The 24,945-nt window shown below is 40.2% G+C and overlaps 1 protein-coding gene across 3 annotated transcripts; it reads right to left on the bottom strand.

The window, feature by feature from the left end:
* Positions 1–684: 684 nt before the first annotated feature.
* Positions 685–24,681, bottom strand: sult4a1 (sulfotransferase family 4A, member 1). Of its 3 annotated transcripts, none has more exons than XR_004103104.2 (8): positions 24,330–24,681; positions 12,648–12,778; positions 11,561–11,641; positions 10,626–10,752; positions 10,388–10,482; positions 6,417–6,555; positions 3,967–4,054; positions 685–1,511 (listed from the first exon to the last, which is right to left on the bottom strand). XR_004103104.2 is itself a non-coding variant. In XM_031288195.2 (7 exons), the coding sequence occupies exons 1-7, from the start codon at positions 24,496–24,498 to the stop codon at positions 1,399–1,401; spliced, it is 855 nt and encodes a 284-aa protein (XP_031144055.1). In that variant the 5' UTR covers positions 24,499–24,680; the 3' UTR covers positions 685–1,398. The 3 variants fall into 3 exon arrangements, 1 of the variants encoding a protein (XP_031144055.1); XR_004896004.1 differs by lacking the exon at positions 3,967–4,054 and having other exon boundaries at positions 685–1,275; positions 1,327–1,511; positions 24,330–24,680; XM_031288195.2 differs by lacking the exon at positions 3,967–4,054 and having other exon boundaries at positions 24,330–24,680.
* Positions 24,682–24,945: the final 264 nt, after the last annotated feature.

The following is a 24,945-nucleotide window of genomic DNA, read 5'->3' as shown; positions in this document are numbered from 1 at the left end:
TGGGGGGGGTGGGGGGGGGGTTTCACTTGGGCCTTCTAGATGGCCCAAGTGACTATTGCTTTTCCCATTTTAATAAGAGCAAAAACATTTCGGGCGAAAAAAAGATTTTCACCAGTCCTTAGTTGAATTCAACTGATTGGATTTCTGGTTGCACCCATAGACTGTTAAATAATGGACAAAGCTTCCGGTTCTGAAAAGTGAAGCCAATGTGGAAGTGCCTTAAACCTGCATTCTATCTAACTGCCAGCACAGGGCGACTCCCCTGGTTGCAAAAAGATGTCCGTTTCTATAGAAGACCATGGGAAAATGACCCTACTATGTTCATTTTGTGTTGATGGTCCCATTTATTAATAATTGACGATAAAGCAGACAATGCTTTAGGGGTGTGGCTACACGCCGAGCTGTCAATCATGATAGAGGCTTGGCAATGCTAACCATGGCACTGTGTGTTGTGGCACAATTACTTACTCGTGGGAATTGTTGGGTCTTTGTAAATTATAGAGTGTGGTCTAGACCTACTCTATCTGTAAAGTGTCCTGAGATAACTCCTGTTGGGATTTGACACTATTAATACAATTGAATTGAAATTGAATTGTGTACATTAAAATAGACCTGAACTTGTTTTTTTGGTGTTGTCCATGTTTTCATCTTAAATTTGACCCTTTCACTGTGTGTTTTCACTCCGTCAAAGTTCAATGGGACATTTTGGTTGCCTAAAAATGTCTTGTTCAGCGTTCTGCCAGCCAAATTAGCTAGCATTCATTCCTTTCTAGCATACCCATGGCCTTAATGGATCAACAAAAAAATAGAGAGTAATCCTGCCTAGAAGAGGGACAGCCATCAAATAAAAACATTGCATGGCTGAACTGGTTGTTCTTCTCTGTTCAGATATATTGGTGTGTGATTTTCTCTGTATTTCAGTTACAAATATCTGCACGTAGCTTGAATCCCTGTTGTGAACGCGGTCATATTGTGGGAGATTTTGAAAAGAAATGTTGACCAATACTTCAGCTCAAAAGTATTGAAATCAGCCTTCAAAAAAACCTATATCAGTCGAACCCTGGTTACTATATACACATATACATACACAGCAGTGGGGACATACTGTGGAGGTAGGGGTTGAGGGAGGTTTGGTTTAACTATTGACTGAGAAATTTCAATAAATTCCCAATAAATCTGGATTGATTTTGATCTGTCCACGAGGGTGGAATTTTTTATGTCTTGTTGACTTGAGACAGATTGCATTCTGGGAAAAGTCTTGGAGTGTAATCCCACTGTCAGACTGTACCATTGGACTTCAGACATATTGACTGAATGGAGGCGTACAGTAGGAGCGTGGGTTTGGTCAACTGTACTGGAGCCGATCCGTGAGGGTAGAGAGTGGCGATCAGGTACTCCTCACAGGCAGAAGTCAAAGGTCAGGTCGGACTTGCCCATCTTCTGTCTGTACACAGCGTCAAAGTTTTCATTCATAGACACTGTGAAGACATCCTTCCACAGACCTGCACGACCTGCAGGCAGGATACACAGGGAGAGAGAAGAAATTTAAATTTGAATAAATCGTTAAGTTAGAACAGCTCACCAAAAAAGTGTCCTGTAGGGGCTAGAAGGTGGGCAAGGGGTGGCACAGCCCCCCCTCCACCCCTAAAATATTGCTTTGTGTTATATTACCATACAACACATCTGGGACCAGGTAATATTTCACTGTAGAAACATTTTGCTCATGGCACACAGAGTTGGGTGGCAGTGCACGCGGCAGCTATATAATCTTCAATTTCACACTCAGTTTTGAAAGTGATCTATATCTGGTTTCATTTGAATCACACCTCCATGCTGAAATGACTCTGTTTTTAAAAGAAATATACCAACACGTCTTAATTATTTGTTATGGAAGCCACTAGAACTACCATCCATGCCCTAACTACTAAAACCAGTGGTAAATTAACAGACACTAGCACTTATATCAAGACTAAAAGTGAAAATGGATAGATTGGTTATTGAAATTGGTTGAAATGGATTCGCAATGGAACTTATGTCATTTTGAAGGGTGAAAGTTCCTTATTTGAGAAAATGATCTTTTTCTCTACAGATAGAGTTCTCATTCTATCCTTGTTTACTTTATTTTCAGAAAATATTTTTCTTCAATTTCTGAATCATGAGCAGTAGGGTTCACTACACCACATGTTCCCTCACAGTAGACAGAGCGTGTCATTTTGAAGGAGATAGAAAGACACAGATTACTCATGGGGTCTGTTTATTTCCCATTTACGCAATATGCTAATTCACTTTAAATTAAATGGACTTTCCAAAAATAATAATACTCTGTTAGTTGTTTTCTTTAGATGGTACTAATTGCATAATTAATAATATTTTAAGAACAACAACATTTTGCTATGATGGTTGTTTATCCCAGTCGGTAGTCCTGTATGTTAAATATGTTGACGGTATAATTCCTTGATGCACTTAAATAAACATCTTGGCAAAGGCCTTCAATTTAAGGCAAAAATAAAGGTGACTTATCTTATAGTTGTCTTCATCTTTTTAATCTTTTCAACAAAATGATGCTGGATGGGGTTAATTCTTCATTTACAGGTGGAAATTAACTCATTGAGTTTGGTCCTAATTTCCTGTTCCAATGCAATAAATAAATCAAAATAAGGGGGCAAGATATCCTCTAGGGGTCTTCAACGTTTTTTAGGCCAAGGACCCCTAACCTCAAAGAGAGACAAGCAGGGACCCCCTACTACATATATTGTATAAAATTGGGCTACAATAAAACTGGGCCTGCAATAATGTGTAGGGTGGCCTACACCTTTACCTATACCTTCTCATGGTGCCCTACAATACTAAGTATTAAAATAATAATTATTTGCATCTTCATATATCATCATGTTTTAATCTCAAAAATAGATGTGGAATGCACGGTGAATCCTTAAAGTGCTCATATTATGTTTTTTGGCTTTTTCCCTTTCCTTTATTGTGTTATGTATCTTTTTTGGGTATGTTATAGGTTTACAAAGTGAAAAAGCCCAAAGTCCACCCCAAAGGGACTTACCATCTCCAACAGAAAACACTGTTCACAAACTGCTCCAAACAGCTCTATTGTAGTCCAGCCTTTACTTCAGAGACAAACGTGGTCACTTTGGAACACACGTTATAATGCTCGCCTAGCTGCTAGCATGGCACGCCCTCATACTCTGCTTCTGACTGGCTAGTAGTCCTTACCTAGGTACTGTCAGGGCACGCCCTCATACTCTGTTTCTGACTGGCTAGTAGTCCTTACCTAGCTACTGAGCATGTGCGACTCCCAACAAAGATGGAACAGAAGTGAGATGTCTCACTCTGTAGCTAAAACAGAGAGCTCAACACACAGGGTGAAAAGAGGAGCTGCAGCAATGTGCAGTACGACAAAAAGATGGTGTTTTCTGAAAATTAAACCATGTAAACCTATTCTGATATAACCTCTAAATACAATTATGAACCTGAAAATGAGCATAATATGAGCACTTTAAGCTTACCTGTATTTGTGGATGGCTACCTAGTGGCTACCGTACCTACAGGCCAGTAAGCCTATCATCAATGTTGTTGAGGTTGTTTTTTTGTTGTTTTTTTTACGAATAGGCCGATTTATCTTTGCTAAATATATGTATATGTTGAATTCATGTTAATGTATGTTTTCAGACACATTTTAATTGTTATGGGAGAAAATAACAACAAAAATGTAGCGGCCCCCCTGCAATGACTGAGGACCCCCTAGGGGTCACAAACCCCTGTTGAAGATCTCTGCTCTAACTGCTGTTTGAACATCTTTGCAGTTAGCTTAAAGGCTTTTCCTTTTGCTTCGGTCTTCATGTAGCCCTGCTCAGGAGTTATGGCCTTGTTACTCTGTGTGAATTGTGAATTCTAATGATTCATCTGACCGTTTTAGCTGCAAAGTGAATGCAGCCTGCCGCGGCTCGGACTCACCTGCTGTGGCGTGTGTAAGACGGATCAGACTGACAGCTGTCAGCTGTGTGTTAAGCCTATAGCACATCAGACACCAGACTTCCATGCACTAAAAGAAAAAGAATTAGATGGGGGAAAAAAATAAAATAACACATGACAGAAACCATAAGTAAACCAAAATCCAAATAGGAATGGAAACATAAACCAAACTGAATAATTACACAAACAAATTATGGAATAAAAATGAAAGACGGCTACATGAAACTCAAAGAGGGTTATATCATAGTGGGCTGGGCCTGCAGGTTGAAATCAACAGTCTGTAGCTGAATTGCAATCTGGGTAGTAGATGCAACATGTAGCCACATGGTGGTGGTATAATCATCTCAACCTATCCATGTACACAACCTGAAGATCACGTGACCTATTTGGATAATTGTGGAAGCTTAAAGTGCTCAATACTAAATACATTTTAAAAAAATGACATTATGAAATAAATGATCATATGTATAAATAGTGTTTGGGGTTTTTATTTTATTATTAATCACTTTTTTATTTCATTGTGGCATTTTTCACACGGACACTTTCATTTCATAACTTCACCCTTCATGACAGCGGTGACCTTCGAGCCAATCAAAATGCCCACTGTCTTTTACAGTAATGCTAGACATTGCTGTTGCTCTAGCTAACAGGAGCTAACTGGCTGAATCTGGTAGCAGTTGATTGTTTTGAGCGTGTTTGCCTATGAGGCAGGAGGCAGGTGATTATGAAATGACAGTAAAATGTGATATAATTATCATGAAATGATGAATAAGCAAATATAACTGACTGACTGACTGATGGATTGATTTAATTTAATGATAAAAACACATATAACCCTGCACCCCAGTCATCACATACACTCTCTGCTACATGGTATACTATTAGAGTAACTGCACCACTTAACCCTTGTGTTGTCCTCGGGCCCGTTTTCAAGCAGAAATATGGCTTTCTTTCAACCAACTTACCCACAAATAAAATTGATGTATGTCTTTACATTGTAGAGAACCAATAGAATGTTCTTCGCAGGTAAAATAAATGATTACTTTCATTGAATTGTGGACTAAACTTTGACATAAACCTGTCTGTGGTCCACTCAACATCCTCTGATCTTAACTATTAGTCATAATAAATCATAATTTCAGCTTTTTTTTAACTAAAATATTAGCTATAATGTCTTTTAAATTAGGTTTATTGACTATGAATAAAGAAAGCTTTGAAAAAAGTGACATAAACGTCAGGGAAAAGCGCCAAAAAACAAGTTAACAAGTTAAGACAACAAGTTAATGGTCGACGAGAAGACAACACCAGGGTTAAGGTGGTGTATAGCAAGATCAATGATGGTGCGTGCCTGTGTGTGAGTGTGTGTGCGTGTGTGCGTGCTTGTGTGTGTTCTGTCTATTATCCAGAGTAACGGACACTGATCTCGAAAGAGAAGTTGCAGTCAATTTTTTTTTTTGTCAATGTCAAAACTGCATAGACACTACAGATAAGGAAGATTTTGTTTTTGTAATTTGGGTGATCTTAGTCTTTAAAGCCAACACTCAATCCAGGTTATTGACCTAAGATAACTTCCCATTCAACAATCGTATTGATCCCTACAGCTTCACATCCCAGCAGATTCCAAAAACAGAAGAAGATATGCAGTTATATGATTTGATTTTTTTTCTCTCCTTCCCTGGTCTTTAAATCGCTTTTGCTCTGGTAGCTCAGATGATATCATGAGATCATCATTACCAGACCTAATGGCTCTGAGAGAGGAACATTAACTACGTTATGCTTTCTCTCCTCTCAGTGTCTTCCTCTTCTGGTTGTATGGTTCTTTCTCCCAAATATATCCAAAACTCGTGGCATTACCACAGTGCTGCTTCCATTCAGTCTTCTACCAGGAACTGCATTTGTTGCACTCATTCATGGAAATAATGAGTAGAAGTAAACTAAACTATGATGTGTTTCTTGTTAGCTGTATTTGTCTTTACTGTTCTGCCAGATGCACACAGACACTTACAATATATTTAATTGTATGCAATTTGAGAGTAATCTACTAGTCTACTAGTCTTTTAAACATTTTCCCAACACTGTTTGGAATTCACAAAAATATGATATCACTTAGGCTAAATGATGACATTGGATACACCCATACATGCAGCCATGGGACACCAACTGTAAAATCACAAACTGAAGGAGCCAAAAAGAAGAATGTCAGATGCAGTGAAGGTGTAATAAAAATAGTTTAAAGACACATTTGGTTGATCTTACGCTTGTAAATCTATGCTAGAGATACTCTTCCACAGTGTCAGTGTCAGTGAAAGCCCTTCCACACAGACCTCTTAGTAAGTCAGGCCTGAGGGAACCAGAAACACAGAACTCTGCCTAGTTACCAGACGAGAGGAAGTGAGCAGTGTTTTCCCTCTTCCATTTCCTCTCCCACTCACCCCTGCAGATGGACAGCGCCTCCGAGTTGCAGCACTGCTCAATGAGCTGGTTGCAGCTCTCCACCATGCCCTCCAGCTGAGCCTTGTCACAGGAAACACCCAGGAACCGGGCTAACTGTTCCACCAATGGCCCCAGATCCTGGAAACCAGAGGAGAGGAGAGGAGAGGAGAGGAGAAAAATGGGGGTGTATAAAAATGGGAAATCTATGAAAGCAATTTTACACACAAATACAGAGAAAACCTGCCTCCCTCTTGAATTCTAAAATCTTTAGTGCCAATGTGCTAACATGCTCACAATGACAAAGCTAACATGCTGATGTTTAGCAGTTATAATGTTTACCATTTTCACAATCTCGTTTTAGTGTATTGGTATGCTAACAAAGCACTAAACACAAAGTACAGTTGATGGAAATATCATTGTTTTTACATTTCGGTTAAACAAGATATAACGTGTAAATCTAGCCCTAGAGAAGCTGGTAGGCAGATTTTGTTAACTTTGGACAGAGCCAAGCTAGACGTATCCCCCTATTTCCAGGCCCTCAGGAAGTGTGCTCAGCCTTGCAGCCAATATTTTTCAGTGGCTACTTTTTTGCAATGAAAAAAAAACTCATGCCAAGACACCTCCAACTGCAAACAAGGTTGATTATGACTCTTTGTACTATACATTTTTCTTTATCAATGGACTTTTTATATTTGTAAAACTTGATATGATAACACCTGACATCACCACAATGTAAAGTCTATTGGCCGAGAGGGAACTCAGGGGCGGGGCCAGCAGGGGGAACACTACTGCGCATATTTAGTGGGCCGCATATCACCGAAGTAAACCAGGAAGCTTAGAAACTTTCGGCATATGCGCCAAGCAAGCAGCTCCATTGAACTAAATAGGCCCCATTTTAGGATCTGGTATCCAGTTATTATTATACATCCATGCCTATTTCAGTTTTTAAGCTAAGCTAAGCTAACTGTCTCCTGACTGTAGCTGCTTCCTATTTAGCGATCTTCTCATCTAACTATTGGCATGAAAACAAAAAAGTGCATTTGCCAAAATGTGACGACCGATCGTCCAGTCTCTGTCAGGGCACGCCCTCATACTTTGCTTCTGACTGGCTAGTAGTCCTTACCCTAGGTACTGAGCATGTGCGACTCCTAACAAAGATGGAACAGAAGAGAGATGTCTCACTCTGTAGCTAAAACAGAGAGCTCAACACACAGGGTGAAAAGAGGAGCTGCAGCAATGTGCAGTACAACAAATATATGGTGTTTTCTGAAAATGAAACCACATAAACCTATTCTGGTACAACCTCTAAATACAATTATGAACCTGAAAATGAGCATAATATGAGCACTTTAAATTGCATGTGGATCTGTGTGTCTATAGCTTCAAAAACAATGACATTAATTTCTAATAAGCAGGCAGTTTAATGAGTTAAAAAGGAACAATTTCAAATTAGCTCTCAGATCTGAGGCAGTCTCTGTAAGTACCTGCTTCACTTAATGTATATCAAGTAGAGGATAAATAGCCCCAAGAGTAATACAGCATTGCATGTTTCAAACGGAATACAATAAAGAGTGAAAGGTTTCTTAGGCATCGATAAAATGAAGCTATGTTATATTAACAATGCCAAAAGCAATGTGAAATGTTAGATTGTTGTTGTTTTTCTCTCTCAGTTGTTGTGTCTTCTCCCTTCCGTTCTAAAAAAATCTATTCTAAGAAAAGCATATCTGCAAAAGAGAGGACATGTCTGAGCCTGTGCCTCGTAAACATGATAGCCCGAGATAAGGTAAAAAGAGACCTTTGGCAAAGCAAAGGGCAAATATTGATTTGGCATATTATGTTCTTTTTCTGGAGAGTTTTACGCAAGAATGTTATCTAAAGATAAGCATTGCAGAATAATCTTTAAACTAACTTGGTATTTACTAAAGTGTGTTTACTCTATTATCCCACTTCCAACATGTTTTATTGTAGCCTATATTTCACTCTCTTTATCTTATTTTAATGTTGGGTATTTTATTTTCTGTACTTTCGTTGGTAAAGAGCATGCATGTTCAGAAAGTCCCTTCACAGTATAAATACAGGTTAAAAAGTAACTCCCCACCAAAGAGCTACACAGTACAGACAGTCATTTATCAGTACAGCAGCTCCACTGTAAACATGTACTTACTCACTTTCTATCTATATGATACCAAACAGTTAGAACAGTCAAATCCTCACAAAGGTCAGACTAATGTGATGACTTGGGGTTAAATTATGTCAATATAAGAGTTATTCAATTCAATATATACCCAAATATTCGGGATTCTTTTTGTCCTTTCCTTTTATTTATGTGTATACATGCGAGTATGGGTGTAGGTGTGTGTATGTATAGTATATATATGTATGTATATATATGTGTATATGTATGTATATACTTATGTGTATGTAGGTATATACTTATGTGTATGTATGGGCTATGGGCGGGATGAGGGAGAGCTTTAGCGAGTGTGAATGTACATGTGCTGTATTGTCTTTGTCTTACAGTGCTACTCGTGAGTATAGGAACCTTTGCTAAATTTGACTAAAAAGAGGAATAAAAAAATCATCTTTTGGAAATTGATCTTAATGCCTTTATTGAAAAAAATAGGAAAAATCCAACCTTTAAGGACACCAATTCTTTGTGAATGAAAAATGTATTGTAAATAAATAAATGTTCTTCCTTAAAATACAGGGGGAATAAGTATAGACACCCCTATGTTAAATTCCCATAGAGGCAGGCAGATTTTTATTTTTAAAGGCCAGTTATTTCATGGATCCAGGATACTATGCATCCTGATAAAGTTCCCTTGGCCTTTGGAATTAAAATAGCCCCACATCATCACATCCCCTTCACCATACCTAGAGACTGGCATGGTTTTATTTCAGTTAGCCTAATAGCTGGTTTGATTTGCATTGAGAGATGATTTTATGGTAAGTGACCCATGCCTAAAAATCTGCCTGCTTCTATGGGACTTTAACATAGGAGTGTCTACACTTATGCCCCCTGTATTTTAAGGAAGAACATTTATCTATTTACGATGCATTATTCATTCACAAAGAAAATTGGTGTCCTTAAAGGTTGGAATTTTCCTAATTGTTTCAATAAAGGCATTAAGATCAATTTCCAAAAGATGATTTTTTTTATTTCTCTTTTTAGTCAACTTTAGCATGGGTTCCTATACTCATGAGCAGCACTGTATGTCTCGAGGACCCCCCTCGAAAACAAGATGCTTCATCTCAAGGGGTTATCCTCCTAACAATAAAATTCAATTTCAATTTCAATAAACCTGTATTATCCCCCGAGGGCAATTCTGGTGCAACATAAAAAAAAACCTGGGAGAAACATACTGTACAAACGACAAAACCAAAACACTCTCAACAACTAGTAACAAGAGACATACTGAACATACGGCAACAACAACGCACTGTAAACTCGAAACCATCTTGCAAATGGGATCACACCAGCCACGACACTAAATTGGGCCAGGGGCCTAAAGTGGGCAATGGCCCCTTGCCTACTTCCTACCCCCTTACTTTCAGCGCTGTCTCTTGGGCCACACCCTATCTTCGTCAAGTCAGCCTTCGTTTTGATCTCAACTACACACTTGTAAAGTTTTGTGACTGTATCTTACACGGTTATCATGCCATCACTGGGACAACATCGGGCCGCAAACAGACAGAAATAGGGCATCCCGTGATGGCCCGGGAGTTGCAACTTCACTGTTTTGGCCACTATGTTCATTTTGCTTCAAAGCCGGGCACGTTTCTTGGGGGCCCAGTATTCATAGGTACTAACAATCTCAGCTGTGTTATCTGGTATGACAGTCTGAGATGGAGTGGGTGCTTTTTTTCTAAAAATCCATCAGCATGTCCTTTGTTTTGCTCGTATCAATTTTTAGGCGAGAAGATTAAAGATTAATAGCAATAAAAGAAAGCACAACAGTGAGGATGTTACCTTGTACATGTCTTCATATTTCAAGAAGAGGACATTAGAGTCATTACGATGTTCCCAGAATTCCTGAACATGTTCAAACCAGGAACCATATCCCACTTTGAGAGAGAGAGAGAGAGAGAGAGAGAGAGATAAACATACAGCTGGATGAACTTACAGTAGTCTGGAGACAAAACAGTACAGGAGTTCACTGACTTGAAACCAGATAGGTCACAGTGTCCCAGTCCTCCTACATACGTACGCTTGTCATGCATGAAGCGCCGGCAGAACTCCTGGAAGGTTCCCCGGTAGCTCATGGTCCTGAGAGAGCGGTGGAACTGGTAGTAAGACACCACCAGGTCCTTAGGGTTACGAGCCATGTAGATCACCTAGGAGAGAACCACAGGATACACAATGTGAGTCCTAAAGTATGGTGGTGGACTGGTAGCTGGAGAGGTGCGAGTTCACCTCCTGGGCACTGCCAATGTGCTCTTGAGCAAGGCACCAAACCCCCAACTGCTCGGTGCACCTTTCCATGGGCAGCCCCCCCACTCTGACATCTCTCCATTAGTGCATGTATAGGTACTGAGCATGTGTGTAATTCAGCCCTGTGTGTAATGTGTGTAATAACAACAGAGTGAAAACACTGTAATTTCCCCTTGGGGAATTAATAAAGTATACATTATTATTATTTACAGGAAAGGGGAGAGAGGGGGGGGACGACGTGCAGCAGGGTCAAGGGCCATGGGTCGGATTCGAACCTCAGCCCACACTGCTCGCACACATTTTTATCTATTTAATTGTTTCTATTTATTGTTATTTTATTTTAGACTTTATTCCATATTACTATAGATTGTATTTTACAGTATACAAATGTATCACTGTGCCACTTGGCTCAGAAACCGTGCACTATTACACTATTGCACTATTGGTAACACTCTGTTTTTTTGCACATGTATATGTACATACGTACAATGTTATTGCTCTGTAAGCAGCTTTCTAATTTTATTATTATTATTATATTATAATTTCACTGTTCTACTTCTTCTTTGCGCTCCTCTTTATCTTCGTGTAGACGGTGCTGATGCATTGGCATCAACTCTACCTTAAAATATAGCTACCAAATCTGAAGATGTCTAAATAAGCATCTTAATGCAATGGAAAGTCATGGCTAGTGTCCAGTCTCGGTGGACTGACCTTGGCCTCTCCGTTGTGCATGGCCGTGGGGAGGAATCGATAGGGAAGATGGCTTTTGATCAGACGAGGGGACGTCAGCTCCTGTGGAAACACAAAGCAAAGTCAGTACTTATTACTAAAGCATGTACAGAGGCTAAGCCCAAGCGTTAAGCCCTGAGGTGCTGTTCCACAGGTAGAGTAACTGACGCACTTTTTTACCTTTTTGATCATTGAAAGTCCTAGTCATAGTTGCAGTTAAAACCACTGGTTCCATTTAGTTCCACCTCATCTTCTTTGGTTTCCCAGACAAATGACTGCTTGTATGTGTGCCTGTGTAGTGGTGTGTGGTGTATGTGTGTGTGTGTGTGTGTGTGTGTGTGTGTGTGTGCGCACGTGCGCATGGTCAAATACTGTATGTGCTTCCGGGTTGCACCCGAGGAACCAAAGATTGGTTCCTATTAATGGCACTAATTGGCTCTTACATATTCTACTAAAAAGCCAAAATACAAGTATTAACCTGAAAATGAGCAGCATAGGTCTCCTTTAAAAAGAAAAACAGCACTCTATACATTCCGTGCAAGTTGAGGCTTTCTGTTATAAATATGTGAAGTAGCCCAGGCTGAGATAACATCATCAGGGACATTGTTTTTCAGACTTTGGAAGACTTTGTGCAGACTGCAGAGCCACAGAAGACATGTTTTCACATTCCCCCATTAGACCTATGAGTCATCTGACCTTTAAGTGTAGAACCAGTGTTGTAAAGAAGGTCAATGGGGTTGGTTGGGTGTTTACACGTTTACAGCTACAATAGCAACACTAGCTATTCAGCTTGCTGTTTGGACAGACAGTGCGTGTGATGGCAAGCGAGGCTTACCCTGTTTGATTTGTGCTGGTGTTTGAGACTAGCATCCTATCATGTTTCACATTACGCGTTGTCGTTGTGATGCTGCTACACCCAGCAGAAGGCACACCCACAACAATGCATAGTCGTTCATTCATTATTTTGCCAGCTAGCAAATCTTAACCTAAAAGCCGCCACAGACCCAGAACTCCTGCAGTCCTGAAATGATGAACTGAATGAGTGCTAACCTGATTTCAGCTACATTACCTGTATGATGTCCAGGCCAGGTTGGGGGTACTCTAAGACGGGCAGCTGTTCATCAATGTTCATGAGGCCGATCTCATCTGGGTCTGCTCCCTGACTCACTAGATACACCACCTCCTGAAGTAGACTAGTGCCTACGAGGAGAGAGAGAAGAGAGCCAGAGGACAGTCAGTCCTGGGACGTCAGGGAGAGAACAAGGAAGGAGATTGTCAGTGGTGGAATGTAACTAAAAACTAGATATTCTGTCTGGTAAGTTCCAGTTTTTCTAGGCAGGTTCATTTGTATTGTGCCTTTCACCGAAGCAATTAAAAATGCTTTACATAAGAAATACAAAGGCATGTGAAAGAAACAAAAAGCAGAATAAAATGACAGATAAAAGGATTAAAAAGAATATAAAGTAGAAGCCGTGGTGAAATGTAACTAAGTACATTTACTCAAGTACTGTACAAATTTGAGGTACTTGTACTTTACTTGAGTCTTTTCTTTTCATGCCACTTTCTACTTCTACTCAGAGAGAAATACTGTATTTTTTACTCCACTACATGCATCTGACAGCTTTAGTTACTAGTTACTTTACAAATGAATATGTTTGCTCTCAAAACACATGCAGTTTATATAATACCATGTTTTATTATAAATTAAACTAGCCAACAATATAACAGCCTACAAGTCCAGCTGAATGATTAGACCATTTAACACACAACTGTTTGGATCGTTCCCAGTTTCTAAAATGGGAGGACTTTTCTGCATTGAGTACTTTTAAAGTACATTTTCCTGATTAAACTTTCATACTTTTACTTAGCAGTCCTTCCAGAAAAATGCAGAGTTTTTTTGTGATTGTTGCGGGCAAAAATCCTTGATTATGCGGCATGTTTTCTTAAAAAATGCGATGGAATATGCGGGATATTTATGCCATTTTATGCGATGAAATTGTGGGAACTTGCAAAAATTGCGGTAGCTTTTCGATGATGTTCACGTCGCGTAATTACGTCACTTCATAACGTTACTTCATAACGTTCCCATGGCAACAGGTGAAAATGGCTGCTCTTGTGTGAAGTAAACGCAACATTTTTAATCTTTCTGCTAAGATATATGTGACTTTTTTGCAACAAAAATGCGGGGATTATGAAATCATGCAAGCCCCGCATATTTTGCGTGGAAATCGGCAATTTATGCGGTGAAAGTGCAGCGTATTTGAAAAAATGCGGTCCCCGCATAAATATGCAGACTTTGGCTGATTATGCATTGAATTATGCGATCGCATAATCACGTTTTTCTGGAGGGACTGACTTAGGTAACATTTTCAATGCAGGACACACCTGTATTTTTACAGTGTGGTATTAGTAATTTTACTTGAGTAAAGGATCCAAATACTTCTTCCACCACTTGGTGGTTGTACACAGGGGATGAACTTAATAAAAATAAGACAGAATAATAGCCAAACCAGCTGTTGTAATGTTAGATGAAAGAGTGTTTGCGATTTGTGGTGCGATCACACACAAGGGGCCAAACTAGTGTTTCTTTAGATTATTAAAGAGAAGAATCTGTTACAAAGTGGAAAGTCTAGCTGCACAGGACACCAACCCCCATGAACAATCCAATGGGGGGAAAAAAAACTAAAAGGAGAGTGAATGTTGGACTTGTTTTCCTCCAGGTGTTGTGTTTCCAGCTTGCTCTGTCCCCAAATGACCCAAAAAAATAAAAATTCATGGAGCTTTGAAAAACTACTCCATTGATTTAGCATTGCACATTTCCACAGACTCACAATAATTAGTTTAAACGAAGAAAACAGACGAAATCAATGCAGCAGAACCAGACATGGTAGTCAAGTAGAAATACCAAACAATTCCTGCATTCTTTCCTAGCCTGACGTGGTCCTACTCACATTCTAGTCAGAATATGAGTCTGATGCTGCTCCATTGGGCTGTGATTATGGGGTGTGTTTCAACCGAACCAGGAAAGAAAATGCCTCTGCATTTTTTTTGCCTCTCATTGCACCCTATCTTCTTAGCGACCATCGGGGCCAGCTGATAAATTAAACTTTTGCCGAATCCCGTAGGAAGGACGGCAAAAACATCTTTCTGATCGACAAATGCCTTGATCGCGGTTCTCTGTTCCTCTTTTAAAATGAATGTGCTGTCGATATCTTCTATAACAGACGCCATGGCGGAATCTACACATTTCAGTTCTCCAGCGGCAGCCATCTTTGTTGTAAACAAATTCAACCCAAGCGCTCTTTGGTGACGTGGTTGATTCCGTTACTGTTGATCATCTGTCCATCATCGTATAAACCCCACCCTGACAATTTGATTGGTCCAAACAGCTCTGGTTCGAGCATAGTTGCTCCACAACGGATCAAGTCCAGACCGAACTTCCCGACCTCAAATGTTATAGCCGGGGCTAAGTTCGGCTGGCATCCAGGCTAAGTCTTTCTCATCATAAGACTACTTTATTTTTGTTTGCAGATATGCTCGAATGTACTAGTCCAATATGAGACTTCTTTTGAAAAAACAGGAGTTTAAAACTGCAACAAAATGCAGGCTGGAGGCTGCTATCAGATCCCTCATTTTTTATCAGAGTATGATCAATTCAGAATCAATAGTTTTTTAGTAAGCTATGACAGCAGCGACTGTTCTCAGAGGAAGATGATGTGTAGGCCACAGTATCTGTGTTGCCTCAGGCTGGCCACATGCTGGCTGTGAAACCAAATAAACCACGTCACAAAGATATTTGTCAGTTTCCCTAGAAATGCTCTCTCGCTCTAAAAGAAAACTTTTATTTATCATTTGAGCCAGTTGCACGTATCGCTGTACTGCATGCATGGAAGGGTCCAGATTCATTCATCAAAATTCTTAGAAATGTTTGAAACCATCTGTTTCTTGATTTCAGACCGAAGCATACAAAAGCAGCTTCTCATTTCTAGCCGGTAGCCTATGCAGTTGTTTTCAGCTGAAATGACAACTGCTGCTTCTAGATTTGATCAGCTATAGCTAGCTGGCCTAAGATCAGGTTACCTACATGAGTTGGTTAACCACAGTTTCCAGCTGATTCCCCTGTAAAGAGGTCTTAAATATGCACTTCACGGCTGCATGCACATGCAGTAAAAGACAGAGATTAAAGCTGCATGTCTCAGGCAAAAAGTCAAAATCGTCACCAGTTGATGATCGATGTAGAAGACATGTAAGCAGACAGAAATTTTTTTGTTGTGTAGCCGTTATTAACCTATACTCTTTTTTGTTGGTTCTAGACCTCTACAGTCGCCTCTCTCCGCAATATGTTTACTGAATTGTCTATTCTACAAACATGAGTTGTGCTTTATATGGTTGTAATTGGACGGACGCTCATCAGGATTGTGAGATCAACTTGCCAGTATTCTGGATCAACAGAATTAAATTACCAGCATAATTGCTTGACCTGATGTCCCTCTCTCTGTGTTGCCATTCTCAAACTCTGTTCACTTTGGAAAACAACAATAAACTTCGAGCTACAAGCTACACTCCGAAAATGGCAGGTTTTGAAGACAATTTGCATCGTGCAACAAGGCAGGCCTGCTTGGTTCTTTCAGGGAGTGATGAAGATTTACAAAGAATATGTTTATGGCATTTACTATCTAACTGGGACATTTTGGGACCGATTGGTGGAGATTGCTATGGACGAAGTACAAACAATGATAACTCCTTCCCGAGACCATTTTGCAGAGCCCCCATCACTGCATTCAGAGCTTAGCACCGCCCAAGACCATTGTGATTGAAGAAATGCAAACAACCCAGACCATTTTCTTTTTTATCCTAGAATGTACTGTATGTGTGGTGGAGCCAGACCTTACTCCACAGCGCTGTGGAGATAGGTCTGGCAATGCGAAACTAACTTTTAAATAAATTTTAGTGCTTCAAGTGAGAGTTTGCAAACTTGTCTGTTAGTGACAGAGGACAAACAATTACAGGCTCAAAGGGCTTGAAACAGGTTTAATATCCTGTGTGGCTGTCTCCGATGCTATCCACCTGTAACCAAGTCAAGGAAAGGGTTAACAGAAATATAGTGTTGACCAATCAGAGGAGGTTGTGCCAGACTCCCGCCTTTGGCTGAGTCTCTATCTAATCTGTCAGAGGGAGAGCAGGAGACGGTTGTGAAGTTTAACGTTGGTAGTCCCCAGAGAAGAAGTTGGTCATTTCATGATGCAGATTAGAACCCAAATGAAAACGTAAGCAACTAAAATGGCTGAATGTTAGAATATTGTGTCAAATTGGTCGTTATTACTGTGACTTATAAAGTGTCAGGTTTAGTTCCTTCATAGTGTTAATAGTGTCAAAAACCATTTGCTGACGTTGTGCTTCAGTAGCTAGCTCAGAGATTATCGGCTAATGAAATTACTGATTTAGCAGGGGGAGTCACATTCTCATTAGGGGGCTGAGCCCCTCTAAAGGTCTGATCCTAGAATCGCCCCTGCTCATTAGGATAGAAAAAATCAACTCAGCAGACAGCTGACTCTGCTAGTCTGGTCAAAGTTTTCATATTACATCAGAGTATACACAGAGAAGAAAGATGGAGAAGACAAGCTCAAGCTAGCAAGACCATGTCAGTGGCCATCTCATGACTAAAAGAGTCGCTCATCATGATAAGGAAATCAACTCAGCAGTCTGCCGACTCTGCTAGCATGACTGGTCAAAGTTTTCAAATGACATCAGAGTATACACATAACAGAGGAAAAGGTGAAGATGGCTGTCAGCTGCGACTTGATATTATTTAGAGAATTGCACTTTTCTTTCCACAGTCAGCATGAGAGGTACTGAGTTACATCTTAACAAGCCGAAGGTCACCATGCAGGCGTTGGCTAGGGTCGCACACCACCTTTGGACTCAGGGAAATGTGTCTGTAGTGACATATAAGTTATGGCATACTACCTATGCCAGAAAGTATAGTGTTATATGATATAACACTATACTTTCTGGCAGTCTGATGGACGAATCTGGGTTTGGTGGATGCCAATAGAATGCTAACTGCTAACTCATTAGCTATATTTTTCCAAAATGTAATTTACATTTCCCTGTCCTTGTTAAGAGTAAGCATTTGTCTTAGTTGCTAAGTTAACAACTAAGATAAGAGCAATGTTAGCAGAGTTAGCTAACTCTGCTCTTGTTCTTGCTTTCACTTTGATTTCTGGGGTTCCAGTGTAGCACGCAGATATACGAATAACAGATACCCGGGCTAAGACTTCCTCTTCCGTGCGGTGCTCATTGTTTGCAGTCCGAGTCAATACTTTTTGTAGGTGTTTTAGGTCCAGACAACATTTAGGCTAATCTCTATAAACAGATATCTGCATTTGAACACAGATAAAAAAAAATGTAAAGCTAGACGATAGCCAATTGGTTCCGAGATTGCATTCTGCCTCTTTTGCTCTTGATACGGACTGTTTACCTGCATGCATGCAACCAAAGCAAACATGATACAATCTACTTTGTCAATACTACTTTGACTACAAACTGAAACCAGAAGGTTTCACTTACCAAGATCTTGCTGCTTAGAGATTCTGCATTTATGCAGATATCTGTTTATAGAGACGGAGGGGAACTTTAGCGTTGCATCTTCATAGAACTGGAGATACTGTGAGAAACAGATTACATAAACAGGGATGGTCCAAATTGATGCAGCAAAGATTGAGATATTCTGACTTGTAGTCTTCAAGGGTTGAGCTCCAAAAGACAATGAATCCTACACTTCCCTTTATGCAATTAGCATTAGCTTTCATTAGACTCTCTCTGCCTGGTACATGTCGACATGTTTCAAACTCCATGTCTCGAGTTCCCAAATGCAGATATGAATTTGTAATCTGCAAATCCAAGCTAACCCTAATGACATCATCAGGGTTATTTTCTCAGACTTCAGAAAGCTCCTCCATGAGCCACAGAATACATTATACTGTTACATGTAAACTATTTTCACAGGCTGATTCATACTACTGCTCCCCATGACTAGTGGGGATTTCCAACCCGTTCTCAGTCCGAACTCTTGGGAAGTGGCTGTCAGCGTCAGATGCGACGCAAAAAGCACCCTTCAGCGTGTGTGTAGAACGCACCGGGCAGAGCAGCAGCTACACAGCGCTTGAAGATGACGTAGCATTAAGAGCAACTACGGTGGTTGGGGTGGTGGATGGGTCAAACAACACAGGACTTTCACTCAGGAGACCGGGGATCGTGTCCCGCGTGTCACATTTCCTAAACCCAACTGTTCCGTTCTTCTTTTCCTAAACCCAATTGTCCCGTTCTTGTCCCACGTGTCATGGAAACGTACCTTTTATAAGCCCACCCACAAACTTTTCCTTAACCTAACTGCGTCAAAAGTGACCCCAATAGTCAGAGATAGTTAGATAAAGCATGTTTAGATCTGACAATGAAGGAGACTTTTAGCGTCAATAACAACGCCAAAGGCACTTGACCAAGCATCCGTATTTTACGCGATGGGAGATAGAATGTGTTGTGATTTCTGACATGCAAAATCGAGTGCCTCTTTAAATTGCATCTTTTTTTTATTTTGCAATCCTCTTTGCACAGCAATGCACAGCATGCAGCCAGAGATGAGGGTGTCCTCTCCTCAATGTCGCTGCTTCTGTTTATACTTGTGTGTGTGTGTGTGTGTGTGTGTGTGTGTGTGTGTGTGTGTGTGTTTGCACTGCAGAGGTGGGTTGCCTGCAGGGAGACATGATTGAGCATATGGCTGATGTCAAAACAGTCATAAATGCACTGCCATCATAAACTGTAGCGCAACCCCACACTCTCACCCACCCCAGTTTAAAGAATCTTGCAAATCCCGTTGGCCAAGACTGTCACATGTGAGCCAATAGCCTCCCAGTTCTGCGGCATCCCAACCACGTGGCCTGCTATGTGCTTTCTTTCCCTTTGCACCACAAGAGGATTGATTCACCAAAAGTGGGGAGGAAAGAGATTCTTGCTTTCTCATGTGCACAAGAAACAGTAGAGTTCTTTGGATGTAAATTAATGCATAACTGTTTTCACTCCACAGTGTCATCTTGTTGAATTGAGACAAACTGTTTACAGCTTGGAGGACATGCATGTATCTGTGTATGTCTTTTTAAAGGTTCTCAGCACAAGACACGTTTGTCACCATCCACAACATTTAAATGTGGAAGATTCAGATCACAAGGAGTTACATGGTAACCCAAAAATACCAGCCCAGTATCCCTCAGAATTACGTTGAAGGAATAGCAGGATTTTTTTTTTTGTTTTTTTTACAATTATTTGATATAATATTTTGGAATTGCACTTTTGTTTCCACAATCAGCATGAGAGGTACTGAGTTCCAGGACAGTCTAATGGCGTTTTTCCGTTGCATGGTACCTGCTCGACTCGCCTCGACTCTACTCGCCTTTTTTGGTTTTCCATTATGATAAAAAGTACCTGGTACCTGCCAACAGGTACTTTTTTTAGTATCACCTCCGTCGAGGTTCCAAGCGAGCTGAGGCGATACCAAAAGGTGACGTGAAAACCTGCAGACTACTGATTGGTCGGAGAGAATCGTCACTAATAACTGCGGCATCATTGCTAGTGACAGACGGGGGTGTCCTGCGGTACTAAATCTGCAATGGAAAATGGAGGACGGGCACCGTGGTCGAGTAGAGTAGAGTCGAGCAGGTACCATGTACCATGTAATGGAAAAACGCTATAAATGAATCATAAAGTGTATAGCACAATGCCTCTCTGGGTGGAATGGAAGACTGCAACACAAATCTATGCTCGCAGGGCAAAACCTAAACAGGAAGCTGTTACACACGGGAGAGTTTGGCTCTCCTGCTTTCTCTCACAGTATCATGTAACAGTATGTGTATACAGCAGTATTATGCATTAACACGCTGCGTTACACTCATTAACATATGCATACAAATATACAATGCATTCACACAATTAAACCCATCAAGCATTATTTATTGTCCTAATGAAGTCTACCCTGTGAAAATAAACGATTTATTCAAAAGAATTTCAGAACTGAATCAAAATTATATTATAACACCTTTAAACACATTGTTGTGTTTTTCAAAGTTCAAGATCAAAACTTGATATTTTAGTTTCAACAGTTTTTTTTTTTCAAATGATCAATATTTTTGGCCCAGATTTAGCTGCGTACCCTGTGTGCTTCCCCTCATTAAACCCTGTGACCCCCCCTCTTATGTTTTTGTTCAAACCCCTTTATTCTCTGGTTTATGGTACTGTCACAAATAAAGGCTTAGTCACACCAGAAATTACAATCAATGTATTCTGATGGAATCGCTGTGATGAGTGGACTCGCTCACAGGGGCAAAGTCTGCACAATATTTTTACTTTGGTGAACTCTGACCTATAATTTGCCCCCCTATTTTCCATCTTCAATAACATTTTATTGAACAAACGTTTGTACTTTGTAGTAGTAGATTTAAGCTTTAGTCAGACTACATTCTGTGAAACATACTCTGTGTTTATAGATGGAGATGCATTCTTTTTTGTAAGACTGACATAATGTTTAGAGCAAGGTTGTATATATTATCATATATGTATGTCAAATGATTCAATTGATTCTTTATTTTTTGATCAATCAAGGTTTCTTCTTGATATATTCACAATCACTAATTGTGCATTGTTGACTTTCTTCTGTTGGCCTATCCTATACAGGACGGGTGTTCCTATGATATTTTTATTTTATTGATCCCACACCATCACCATCAATTCCCTTGTTAAAGGAACACGCCGACTTATTGGGACTTTGTCTTATTCCCCGTATCCCCCAGAGTTAGATAAGTCCATACATACACTTCTCATCTCTGTGCGTGTTGTAACTGTCTGACGCACCCACCGCTAGCCTAGCTTAGCACAGATCCTGAAGGTAACTGGTTCCAACTAGCCTACTGCTCCCAATAAGAGACAAAATAACGCCGACATGTTCCTGTTTACATGTTGTGATTTGTATAGTTACAGCGGGTACAAATAACAACGTAACATGAGACACAGCCATCTTCTAACCGTAGAAATACTGGGAACTATATTCTCTCTCTCTGAGCAAACTCCAGGCGATCACCACAGGGCTTCAGGTGCTGCGAGCAAATCACTCCGCCCAAGTAGCAGTGCTTCGCCTCTAGTCGACGTGTTCCTTTAAAGCACTTTAAGGGTCAAAAAGCTATGGAAAAGGTAATGGAGTGATAAATAAAAATGACACAAGATGAAAACAAGACACAAATAGGCTACAAATTAAATAAAAGCTATCTATAATAAACTTTATTTATATAGCACCTTTCACGTTACAACGTGCTTTAAAACAGATTTAAAACAGAGAATCAAATCTACTAAAAGCCTAAAATACACGAAGAGCCGGATGAAAATAATACACAAGAAATAAAAACTCAATAAAATAAACAAGCAGCTCATAAAATCAGGATATGTTTTCTGATAGAAGTATGTTCTCCGATGACACTTAACCCTTGTGTTGTCCTCGGGTCAAATTTGACCCGTTTTCAAAGTTTTTTCTATGTGAAATAGGGGTTTCTTTCAAACAAATGGCTCAAAAATAACATGGATGCACTTTCTATGGTTTGGAACCCATACAACATTCTTCACAGATAAAATGAATGACTACTTTCATTGATTTCTGGGTGTTTAAAATGTTTAAATGGTTTAAAAACAGTATCCAGACTAACATTTGACATATACCAGTCTGTGATCCACTCAACATCCTCAGATCTTAACTATTAGTCATAATAATTCATAATGTATGCCTTTTTTGTTGTCTTTCTGTCGACCATGCACTTGTTGTCCTCCCGGGTCAAAATGAATACCTTTTTGACGCTTTTTCTGACATTTACATCCCTTTCTTTGACACTTTTGATGCTTTTTTTCTGTTTTTGATGCCTTTGTTACCCAACCACCAAATTGTTTTTTTACACTTATTTTTGGAATCCATGGACAATAATCCTCATTTGTAGGAAATTATACCTAAATTTCGAGTAAAAAAAGCAGAAATCATGAAATATTTAGACTAATATTAGAGGAACGTATGTCTGTGGATAATCACAGACTTCAAAGAGTCAAAGTTTAGTCAGAATACAGTTTTGAAACCATTTCAATTTTTTTGAAATGCTAAAACTTGAATAAAACATCCAAAATTAAATATGAGCAGTGATCATGAATTGTACGTGCGAAGAGCATTCTATGGAATCCAACAAAAAAATGAGGAATAATTTCATATAAAGTAGTTTTATTGACAATAAATAAATAAAAAACATTTAAAAAAGCGCCAAAAGCCTTGAAAAAAGCGCCAAAAAAGTTCATTTTCAATTTTGATCCTGGAAGGACAACAAGTTCGATGGGAAGACAACAGGGGGGTTAAAAGAAGACAGTGACTCAGACAGCCCTGTTTCCTCAGTCAGATTGCAAAAGCCCTGCTTAAAGCTTAAAGCAGGAAGACCACTGGATCTCAAAGTGCACCAAGGTCCATTTAAATGGTCTAATATATAATCTGGAGCCAGGTCATGGTGGGCATTAAAAGTAATAAATAAGATATGCTACTGAGATGCTAAACAAGAACAAGAAATATAATTCCCACGACAATAGTAGGCTAAACTATCCCTTCTGCATCACTGACAGCCGAGCTCCAGCTGCCCAGAAGCCATCACATGACCGGGGACCCACCCAGCGCACAGCAGGGCACCGCGCACAGCAACAGCAGCCCGGCCTGCAGCAGCGCTGCGCAACGGCACTCCGAAGCTGGATGTAAACACCAACTTCCATCCGTGTCTGATAGCGCGTGTGATTATGTTGGCAGCAGGTGCAGGCCAGTTTAGACGTGTAGGCTATACTGACGCAGACATTACTCGCTTCATTTGGACTCCGTTTGTTGGCATCTGATTATAATACTGGGATAGCTACTGGTTGTAAAAGCTTGATAAGATGTAGTTCCGCTGCAGAGGCGCAATCTAAACGAGATATTAGATAACGGCAGCTGACTGTGACCCGCCCAGTGCTGTTAAAATAGGAAACACGACCTGATTTATAACTTCAATGATCAGTGTTGCCTGTGTGTTGTGCAAAATGATCCCTCCCTATGTCTGATATAAGATAAGATAAGATAAGAGCTAAGATAAGCCTTTATTGAAAATTGAGAAATTCATCTTGGACATTCGAGAGAAACAAATGGCGACACATCGCGCATAAACACACAACCTATACATAGAAACATAATTATACATTATCTCATCCAATGCTTAAGTGAACATCTAATAACCCCATACCTTTCCTCACAATCCCAGAAGAACAGAAGAGAAAAGAGAACCCACAACACATCCTCCCCCTCATATTGCACTTCATTTTAATAATGATTGCACATTTCCCATTAACTCATGCTGTGGTCAATAACTTCTGTATTGCACAATGCCCAATTGCGTAATACCATATCAAATATAACATAGCATATCTATATATAAAAATATTGCACCAGTACCCTATCAGGCATTGCACATCCTATAACCATAATGTTAAGTACCACTAATAGGTTGTAAATGTACTCGCTCTGTGCCATTATTTGTATTTCTATCAAACTTCGATCATCACAAGGGAAAGCCTGCCGCTGCAGCACAGAGCAGCAAACCGCCGAGGCACGCGGAGACCCAGAGAGAGCACCGTGCCGAAGGTGACGCAGAGGCTTGTTTACCTGACTTTGGGTAGGTGACGATCCATATGTCGCTACTTCTGAGCGAGAAGTTGGCAATCTCCTCCATCTTCCCTCTGCAGAAGGGTGGCAGCCGCACTCCATCGAACTCGAAGTATTTGCTATCAAACTCGATGGGCGTGCTTGGCGTGTCTACCTCGCTCTCAGCCATCCTCGAAACGAGCCGCCAGTGCAAGAAAAGGAAAACGCGCACACCCACGCGGTATGCAATCAAAACGTGAGGAGGATGATGGTGGTGGTGATGAGGTTGATTTTGAAACGGTGCTGCTGTGGATGCTGCACGGCAGGCGGATGAGTTGACCTGCAGCCAATCACGGAGGAGAGTAGTGATGTAATGCGCGCGCACGAGTCCCCAGCATCAGGACCACTCTCGCCGAGCCCGAGGATGCGCGCGACCGCAGAGGAAGGATCCTTCCCAACACATTAAATACTCAAGTAAAAACTATTACCATAAGGCTGCTGTAATAATACATAATGTTATAATCCTGTTATAGGCCTACATCATACAGCCTACTCAATTACCATGTTATACATAAATCATAAATGGGTCTTATAATGTCAGTCTTATAGGCTTTTATAGTGTTTTTATAGTGATTTT

The sequence above is a fragment of the Sander lucioperca genome, chromosome 20, assembly GCF_008315115.2.
Source record: "Sander lucioperca isolate FBNREF2018 chromosome 20, SLUC_FBN_1.2, whole genome shotgun sequence".
Classification (NCBI taxonomy): domain Eukaryota; kingdom Metazoa; phylum Chordata; class Actinopteri; order Perciformes; family Percidae; genus Sander; species Sander lucioperca.
This window is presented reverse-complemented; position numbering and strand designations above follow the sequence as displayed.

Coding starts and splice junctions, on each gene's coding strand:
- sult4a1 (XM_031288195.2), bottom strand. CDS start 24,498: ATGGCTGAGAGCGAGGTAGACACGCCAAGCACGCCCATCGAGTTTGAT. Junction 12,779..24,329: donor CGTCACCTACCCAAAGTCAG/GTAAACAAGCCT, acceptor CTCTCCTCGTAG/GCACTAGTCTACTTCAGGAG. Junction 10,753..11,560: donor TGCACAACGGAGAGGCCAAG/GTCAGTCCACCG, acceptor GTTCTCTCCTAG/GTGATCTACATGGCTCGTAA.